This window comes from Lactuca sativa, chromosome 2, assembly GCF_002870075.4.
Source record: "Lactuca sativa cultivar Salinas chromosome 2, Lsat_Salinas_v11, whole genome shotgun sequence".
Lineage (NCBI taxonomy): Eukaryota > Viridiplantae > Streptophyta > Magnoliopsida > Asterales > Asteraceae > Lactuca > Lactuca sativa.
Genome location: NC_056624.2, coordinates 123,978,672 through 123,988,915, shown reverse-complemented (window position 1 = coordinate 123,988,915; position 10,244 = coordinate 123,978,672). Strand labels below are relative to the sequence as shown.

General features: G+C 33.7%; 1 protein-coding gene and 1 long non-coding RNA gene across 2 annotated transcripts; both read left to right on the top strand.

The window, feature by feature from the left end:
- The first annotated feature begins 533 nt into the window (after positions 1 to 533).
- On the top strand, positions 534 to 1,647 carry LOC111921787 (uncharacterized). The gene is made up of 3 exons (XR_002860285.2): positions 534 to 965; positions 1,131 to 1,194; positions 1,376 to 1,647. It is a non-coding gene; the product is annotated as an uncharacterized LOC111921787 (long non-coding RNA).
- A 3,603-nt stretch (positions 1,648 to 5,250) lies between these two features.
- On the top strand, positions 5,251 to 9,086 carry LOC111921785 (extensin-2). Its single transcript, XM_023917367.3, has 3 exons — positions 5,251 to 6,128; positions 6,748 to 8,630; positions 8,740 to 9,086. The coding sequence occupies exons 1-2, from the start codon at positions 5,315 to 5,317 to the stop codon at positions 8,592 to 8,594; spliced, it is 2,661 nt and encodes an 886-aa protein (XP_023773135.2). The 5' UTR covers positions 5,251 to 5,314; the 3' UTR covers positions 8,595 to 8,630; positions 8,740 to 9,086.
- The last annotated feature ends 1,158 nt before the right edge of the window (positions 9,087 to 10,244 follow it).

Sequence of the window (10,244 nt, the reverse complement as noted above, 5' to 3'; positions counted from 1 at the left end):
CATTTTTTGGTTTTGGAGATTACAATTAATAGCGATCTTGTCACCATGAATCAAGTACAACATAGTCCACTACTTTTTTGTGTTCTTATTCGGTTCCAAGTTAAGTTTGTTTGAGGGGTAAGGCAATTTGCTTGGGTCACCCAAAATTAACTTCTTTCTAGAGGGATAAATATATGAATAAATTTATTTCATTTATTTGTGTACTTAAGTATCCTATTCTTGTTTATTTTTATAATAACAATGTACTTTTTAACTTTTGTTCATACAAGGCATGTTAGTTTGAGATGTCTATTTGATAGTAGCATTGTTGTTTTTGAGAAAAGATCTAAATTCTTTTTTGTGGGCCGTGCTTATTACGGCCTTCAAACATACCTAGTCTATATATATATATATATATATATATATATATATATATATATATATATATATATATATATATATATATATATATATATATATATATATATATATATATATATATATCCTAATCCTAATAAATAAGTACTTCTATTGCCACATGGCAATAGCTAAGCCCCTCCCCAATCTAATTTTCCCGCTCAAAATTTCTTAGTGAAATTCCGCATTTGCCCTTACAGTCAAACATATACTCCTTCTTTTCAGTAGTTTCAAATCGATATTTTCCAAAAAAAAAATAGCAAGAAATTTGGGAACATTCTCTTGTTCAACCGTTTCTTCTACAATTTCTCCAATATTTTTGTAAACCAAATCAGTGCTTCAAATTTTAAAATACATCAAATCCCTAAATCTTGGTGATATTGTTTATAATTAAAACGACATGCAGTTTCCCTGGCCTAAATCACTTTAAAGGAGACTACCACCACCACAACCTACAATGTATCGAACCTTTATCTGTAAGAAGATCGGAGCGTCTTTTATCTTCCCACACCATCATCAGTTAAAATAATGTGTACACATTCGTTTTTAGTGACCCTTTCCCTGGTATTGTAAGTTCTCTTGCATGTTTCTCTGATGCACATAATCTGTTTGATGAAATGTTTGAGAGAAATGTCAGAGTTTTTACAGTTAAAACTATTAAATGAGTGTTATGAGATAATGATTGAATGGTTGATCTAGTGGTATTTGCTCTTGATTTTGTGTAATATATGCAGGCTCAGATCAGAATATAATGCAACATGGTGAGGATGTTGGAAAAATCACCATGGTTGTTCGAAGGTAATAAGGTTTTAGTTAATTTCTTTTTAACCTTTACTCTTATTAAGAAGGGTAACACAAACTTATACTATTTCATCAATAAGTCCAATTTTTTGTGGAAAGTGCTCACATGTCAACAGTAAAATGCTCTTTACTTCCTATATTCTTGTGTAATCTAAACTAAAGATGGTGTTTCATGCAGGTGAAATGCTTGACAATTCGAAGGCATACTAAGTCACTTCAAGCTGCCTAAGCAATTCATACATGTTTTCAAAGATTGTTTATCTGTTAATAGGTTATTACTTTTCATCCTTAATCAAAATGTATTCAATCTCATAATGTAGTTGTGTTTCTGTATCTTTCAAGGATTGATTTTGAGGATGAGAATTTATTTTTTATATTTTCTAGGAATGAAATTGTGGATCTTAATGAATTGGGAAATGAATCCATTGTTGAGGTATTGTCCTTACTCTATGGTCATGTGTCTGAATCCAAAGTGAAATTTATAGAAAGAAAATTCAGTGATAATAAATTATATTATATGCATAATTGTAGCTAAGAGTGATAGGATAATTTATTTCATATTTTAGGATTGATTTTGAGGATGAGATTTTTTTTGTATTTTGTTTGTTATAGATTAGTGTTTTGTTTTGGTTGAATGCTCGGTAAAACTTATCATGTTGCTCATGGATTAAAACATAAAAAACAACTTAGTCCATTTATTTATTTAATTATTCAACGCTTGCTGCTACTTTTATATTGTTCAACCAAAAGGCGGAAAAATATAATTTGCACTGTGATTTATATTCTGATATTGGTGTGCATACAGGTGATGGTAGCAGAAAATAAATTTTTTTTCTCATGTGTTGTTAGCATTTGATTTTAGAAACATAGGAAAACAAAGATATTTTGATTCGTTAGATAATCTTGATTGTCAGGTTATTCATATTTACTAAATCTCACTTGATCCATACCGAAGTTAATTGATTGGCTTCATAATCTTGATTATCTGGTTTATTCACGTTGATTAAATCCCATTTTCTTTATTACTGTTTGAAGATTTTTGGTTAATTATCATTATTAGGGATAAAGATACTCTGGGGAATCATTCATTAAAGTTGTCTAGGTTGCTGCAAGGTTTATCATTCAAATCAATGTTTTGACTTTATTCATTTGTTCATTGGTTGAAGCAGGAGTACCTACTGCCATTAAGTAAACCCATTCCCTTTTTATTATAGGGTCATATTTTCAATTTAATGAAATTTAAGTATCTTTGTATTAATGCAAAAAATAGCAATGTGCATTCATTTATTCGTTTATTATAATGTCAAATTATCAGATTTATTTCACTATGTTACCTCTTTTGGTTTGATGGATTTTTAATTGGATGACACCTGTAAAAAAAACATAAATTTCTGAATGAATTGTCTTTGACAAAAAATATAATCATACTTTTATAAAAAAAATTATCAAAATTTTAAACCCACTGAAGTTCGCAATATAATTTTCTCAATAGAGTATTTCATTCTCTTTGTATAAACTTGACTTCGTCCTTCAGATTCTTCTCAATTGCTTCATCTTCCCATTGAAACAAACCTCTCTTCTTTTAGTTGAACAAGTTTTGGTCTTCAAATAGGTAATCATCAATCATAATTTATAATTTCTTTGGTTATAACGAAGAAAAATTAAACATTTGTTGGATTTTTGCTCTCACCAACCAAATTAAATGTATGAGTGACTAATGTAAAGTATACATTTAACATGTCGAATCCCATTTTTGAATGTTTTCATCACCCATTATAGTTCAAACTTTAGTTGTCGGCACTTTCTTCGTTTATTCCCTCTTTGTTGTAATTAAAATGGAAATGTGAATGTTATTGGGATAGGTTAACAATCGGATTTAGTTTTGAAAGTATTCGCCATCGATTTTTTGCACCAACTTGTGTCGCAAATGATTTCTCAATGTTTTCTTTATTGTTATGACATATGTAATGTAATACACTTCCTTTTTCCATTCATCTATTGAATGAATAAATTTTATTGTTTATTAATTTGATTATCTTTCATATCAAATAAACAATATCAAATATGTTCAATGTTTTTTGTACATCCCTGTATATATTTTCTAATTCAATTGTTAATTACTTTATTGTTAAGTTTTATTTTATTTGCTGTTTTGCTATGTCTTTAATTGTGATATCATCTTCAATTGAAAATATTTCTGCAAATTACACATAGCAAAATTGTACTTGCAATCTTACAACGTTATTTATGTTGGTTTTTTTTCTTTTTCTTTTTTGTGTAATTCAAAAAGAAAATAGTAATCCTTACGAACTTATACACAAACTTCTAAATTTAATAATTTTTATAAATCTTTGCTTTTTCATTACCATTTTAAATTATCAATAGTTTTTTTTCCTTCTATACCCGTGGTTTCCACAGGTTTTAACCTAGTATATATATATATATATATATATATATATATATATATATATATATATATATATATATATATATATATATATACACTAAAATTTGTTTAAAATGTATATGATTAAAATACTAAAATTAACAAAATATTATCAAGTGAACCAACGATACATCGTTGTTATTTTCGTTTTCAATTCATGTATTCTAAATAAACAAGTTCAAGATCGCACTAATCCTCTCCAATTGGGTTGCATGAGAAAAAGATGATTAAGAAAATTCATTCAAGTGTTCCCACACACTAACTAGAGCATGACACATGGTTTTAAAATTAAATTTGCTTAAAATAATCAGTATCGCTTTTTCTATGTTTTTGGAAAATAATTAACTAAAAATGGGAGTTTTATATGACGGTAAGGATGTACTATTAGTGGCACAGTACATCTTTTAAAGCTTAAATTAAGTTTTCTTAAGTTTAATTAGCATCCTAATATGTGAAAGATAATATTATAAATAGATATCTGACATGTGAAAGAACGTTATTTATTTTCTACTTCTTTAATTTATATGTTTTATTCGGTTTTTGTTTTGGAGTTTTACCACGTGATAAAATTTATCGTTTACCTTTTGGAACTTTTTTAACATATGATATATTACTGAAATTAATGAAGGGTAAAGTACCATATTATAATAGAAACCTGGATGGCGTTAGAAAAGAGTCTCTCGATCGATAGCTCTATCCATGGTACTATTCACTACTAGCAAAGAGAAATAAGCAACTGGTACTTTATTTATTTATTACCCATTAATTTCATTTTTTTTTTTTGTTTTAAATTATAAGAAAAGAAGAGAATACAGAAAGAGTATCTTATATATATTCAAGGTGTATTTACAGGGGGATATACAATGATGTATATATATTGATGCTACAGCTAATTGTGAGATAAATAAGGATGACTAACAACAAGCATTGACCAGATAATATACATATGTGGCGTAAGAGGATTCTAGATAAAATACAAGATGTGCACATCACTTGCTCATCTCTTAACATAAAGTTGGTTTTATCATTAACATTCAGATCAGATGGTAATAGAAACATTACAGTAAACAGAAAGAATGTTAGCAATGGAGTTTGTAAGTTTATGTTGGTAAATACAAACAATGCATTTTCAATTTTAAACTATATGCACTTAATAAAGTTCAATTCATAAATAAATGCATCAGTACAAGCACATACAACCAAAATAAATTATGATAATTACCTAATAGACACAGAAACCATATTCTTCGAAATTTCATGTATAGCAGTCTGAACCATTAAGTGCATTAAATATTAGTATTCAAACAATATAAAATCAAATCATGTATATTTGACTCCACTTACCAAGAGGTAACCCAAAGTTCGCAGAGACGCCTTATTGAAATGAAAACAAGTCAAATATATAAACTTCGTCTATTGAATAGTTCAAGTTAAGCTTGAGATAAAATAAATTTAATAAATTTAATGTCAACCCAAATAAGTAACTCTTGAGAACGAGCGCTTAAAAAAAGAAGAAAGTGGCCTAGTTGTCTTGGAATCGTTGACATGTGTTTTAATATACAAATTATAGGCTATTCTCTTGGTGTTACTTGCTATTTATACCTCTCAGCTTTGCATCCAAAAGCATAACCTCCCTCCCTCAACCCCATCCTCTCTAACTACCGGTGAACCATGAGAGTTACCACCGGTGTCCCGTTTAGGGCCCCTTTATGGCCTATAGTCATCGCATTAACCGTCTTTGGCATTGCTAACCTTATAGCTGTCTCGGCTGATCCTTATATCTATTCTTCACCACCACCACCATATATGTATAAGTCTCCACCACCACCAGTGCATTCACCACCACCACCATATCTTTACAAGTCCCCACCACCACCGGTGCATTCACCACCACCGCCATATTTGTACAAGTCTCCACCACCACCGGTGCATTCACCACCACCGCCATATTTGTACAAGTCTCCACCACCACCGGTGCATTCACCACCACCGCCATATTTGTACAAGTCTCCACCACCACCGGTACATTCACCACCACCACCATATGAATACAAGTCTCCTCCACCCCCAGTTAAATCACCACCACCACCATACTACTACAAGTCTCCACCTCCACCGGTGCATTCACCACCACCACCATATTTGTACAAGTCTCCACCTCCACCGGTGCATTCACCACCACCGCCATATTTATACAAGTCTCCACCACCACCAGTTAAGTCACCACCACCACCATACTACTACAAGTCTCCTCCTCCTCCGGTGCATTCTCCACCACCACCTTACTACTACAAATCCCCACCACCACCAACAAAGTCTCCCCCACACTATTACTACACTTCTCCACCACCACCAAAATCCTACTATCCAGTACCTTACCCTCACCACAAGAAACTCATCGTAAAGGTCGTGGGCAAAGTTTACTGCTACAGCTGCTATGACTGGAAATACCCAATCCAATCACACGCCAAGCACCACCTCAAAGGTATAAACTTTAGTTTCTCGCACTACCTTAACTGTTTTATATTATATGAATTGATGTGTATGCATGTTCTTTGATGGTTGACCCATGTTCTATGTTTCTGGTTTTCCACATCTCTTTTACCCAAGGATACATATGAACATATAGACAATTAATTTTCAGAAATTTTTTTATCTTAGGCTTTGGTTTTATTCGCTTACTGTGTTGCATTTTAAAATAAAATATTAAAAAATTAAAATGAAAGCTATGTATATTTCTCAGAAAATGAAGCATTAATTTTCTAAAATTTCTGTTTTGAGTTAACTTGTTAAGGCACATAATCATATATTGATTTCTTAGTATACCATATAAATCATAACACTTCAAAAAAAAAAATAAATAAAGATAACAAGCTAAAGTTTCAACATATTCTTATTATGAAAGGCTACATTCATAAGTTATATATTTATAATTATTTTTGTATAAGAGTCAATAATGTTTATTTGATTGAAGTATTTAAACCCAAAATCATATCATGCATATCATAAACATGTTTTCATTTTATAGTAACCGGCATATTACAAAAGGTGGACCAAAAAATATACTTGAAGTTGACTTTTTTTTTTTATTTGTGTTGAAAAAGGTGTCGTTGTCGAAATTACTTGCAAGGCTGTTGGCCAGAAAGAAATTTTTGCATATGGAAAGACTAAGATCAATGGCAAATATGCAATTACTGTTGAGGGTTTGGACTATTCCAAATATGGAGGAGCAAAAGCTTGTACCGCTAAGCTTCATATGGCACCAAATGGAACCAAATGTAATATTCCAACAAATCTTCATGGTGGTTTGAAGGGTGCCGTGCTTATGGTCAAATCCAAAAATGCTTATGAGGTTGTCCTTGAGGCTAAACCATTTGCATATGCTCCTAAGACTCCTTCTACCCTTTGTGAGAAGCCAAAGCCAAAACCAGAGCCCACTCCTTCTCCATATTATTACAAATCTCCACCACCCACTTACTTATACAAGTCTCCCCCTCCACCCATGAAGAGTCCTCCGGCATATCACTACACATCACCCCCACCACCTAAGAAATCACCACCTCCTCCATACCACTACACATCTCCTCCACCGCCGGTTAAATCTCCACCACCACCATACCACTACACTTCCCCTCCACCACCAGTGAAGTCTCCTCCCAAGTACCACTACACATCACCCCCACCACCTAAGAAATCACCACCTCCCCCATACTACTACAAATCGCCTCCACCACCGGTTAAGTCTCCACCCCCACCTTACCATTACACTTCACCACCACCACCAGTGAAATCTCCACCACCACCATACCATTACACTTCACCACCACCACCGGTGAAGTCACCACCCCCACCTTATCACTACACATCACCTCCACCACCGATGAAATCTCCTCCACCACCATACCATTACACATCTCCTCCACCACCTATTAAGTCACCACCTCCTCCATATCACTATACATCACCTCCACCACCAGTGAAATCTCCTCCTCCACCATATCACTACACATCACCACCCCCACCCGTGAAATCTCCACCACCACCATACCATTACACTTCACCTCCCCCGCCTGTAAAATCCCCTCCACCGCCTTACCATTACACATCACCACCACCACCGGTGAAATCTCCACCCCCACCATACCACTACAGTTCACCTCCTCCACCGGTAAAATCCCCACCACCACCATACCACTACTCATCACCCCCACCCCCCGTGAAATCTCCACCGCCCCCATACCACTACACCTCACCTCCACCACCAATTAAGTCACCACCACCATCATACCACTATACATCACCACCATCACCGGTTAAATCCCCACCGCCACCTTACCATTATACATCACCTCCACCAACCATGAAATCTCCACCTCCTCCATACCATTACACCTCACCACCACCACCAGTTAAGTCCCCACCACCACCATACCATTACACCTCACCTCCACCACCAACTAAGTCCCCACCACCACCATACCACTACACATCGCCTCCTCCACCGGTTAAATCTCCACCACCACCATACCATTATTCTTCACCTCCACCACCAGTTAAGTCCCCACCACCACCATACCAGTACACATCACCTCCACCACCTGTGAAATCTCCACCACCTCCATACCACTACACTTCTCCCCCACCACCCGTTAAGTCTCCACCACCACCATACCACTATACATCACCTCCACCACCAGTTAAATCCCCACCTCCACCATACCACTACACCTCTCCTCCACCACCAGTTAAGTCCCCACCGCCACCATACCACTACACATCACCTCCACCACCTGTGAAATCTCCACCACCTCCATACCATTACACATCACCCCCACCACCAGTTAAGTCACCACCACCTCCATACCACTACGTATCTCCACCTCCACCAGTAAAATCACCTCTTCCGCCTGTATACATCTATGGCTCTCCTCCACCCCCAACTAATTACTAGATTCCCATAACTTTGTTGTTTGCAAGATACAACCATGTAAGTATATTTTTTTATTTCTTTTCGATATCATGAAATATTCCCAACATTATAACAAAATTTTAAATGCTATGATACATTTAAAACAACTTCATATCTATTGATGCAGGTTTTATTTTTCATACGAGTTTCATAAAGAAGGTTCCTCAAGGAGATGTTTGAAAATGTGTTCTTCCACAACCATTTCATTGTAATAAGGTCTTAAACATTGCACTTCACATCATCAATCTTTTTGTTGAAACCATTTCCTTTTGCCGTTGTGGGTCATACTATCCTTGAATAAGAGCTCGAAGGATTATATACCGGAAATTTAAGAAAAAGTTCAATTGTTTGTTGCCAGAAAAGGGTGATAAGAGTATTGTGGCTTTATTATTTTTTTCTTTTCACGTTTAATATGTATATTGTATAAATGGATAACTAATGGTTATTTTATATTTATATATTATTGGTTTAATATTCTCATTCCCTTTTTTGGAGTCTATATTGTTGGAGATTTGGCCACTAAACAACATAATGTTAACACAAATTAATTACATGAGCCCTTATGGGTTACCCACTTGACCTAAGATAAAAACCTTGAAAAATAAATAAAGAGGGAATTATTTATTATTTAATGAGTGTCAATAAATAACTAGAACTTATTGTAATTAATTGTTATTTGTTAAAGCGTTAATTAATATTTAGAGATTAATTGGTGGAAACTAAATAAGTATGCTTTAAAATACTTATATAAATTATTTGAATAATTAATAGATAATTCTAAAGGATAACCACTAATGAATAAAATAATATTATCCTTGATTCAAATTTGGACATGATAAGATTTCCACCAACTATATAAAAGGAGCAAGCATAAGGGGTTCAAGGGTCTATTCAAAACCTTAAAGTTGTCCTCCCTTTTCCTTCTCCACATCTTCTCATCTCTGGGAAATAACCTAAAGAAAACACAAGTTTCATGGTGGTCAAAATTCTCAAGTCTCCAAAGCTAGAGTTCTTGGTTTTTTGTTGGTAAGGGGTATGACGTTGTCCGATGGACTCTTGTTTGACTTCCTCAATCTTCTTCACATGTGTTAAAAATATCAAGGTTATGGTTTCTATTAATAGATATAATCATGATTTAGTATTTAATCAATATATTCCTGATTTAAATGTTTATGTTGTTTTCTGTTTAATTAACTATTTTCTTATGAAGAAGAACACCTTATTATTCGATAATAGTATGAAAGCCTTTAATAATTTTAATATCACTTAGAAATAATTTTGGAAACTTAATGTTTATGATCATGTATATATTGTTTGGGAAAGCGCGTGTAAAAGATATACACATTAGGGTTTCAAGTTCCATGATGATACGACAAGAACGATTTTGTTTTGAATTCAAAGTGTTTGTTTCCCTTTTATTTTGATTTTCTTATAATTTTGGTTGTATTTTTTGGCATGAACTCACACAATAAAAATCATGAACTTGATGGGTTTTACATGCAATAATTCGGATAAATCCTTATACACTTAAGGGTACATGCAACCTATTAGATCTAGTCATAACTCTATTGAATTAAAATTCTATTGAACAACAAGAACTCTATAACACAAGGTAATTTCAGAATTATAAGA

What these genes read in the sequence shown, in the direction of transcription:
- LOC111921785 (XM_023917367.3), top strand. Translation starts at nt 5,315, where the DNA reads ATGAGAGTTACCACCGGTGTCCCGTTTAGGGCCCCTTTATGGCCTATA. An exon ending in CGCCAAGCACCACCTCAAAG is followed by an intron (nt 6,129 to 6,747) that starts GTATAAACTTTA and finishes GTGTTGAAAAAG; the next exon opens with GTGTCGTTGTCGAAATTACT.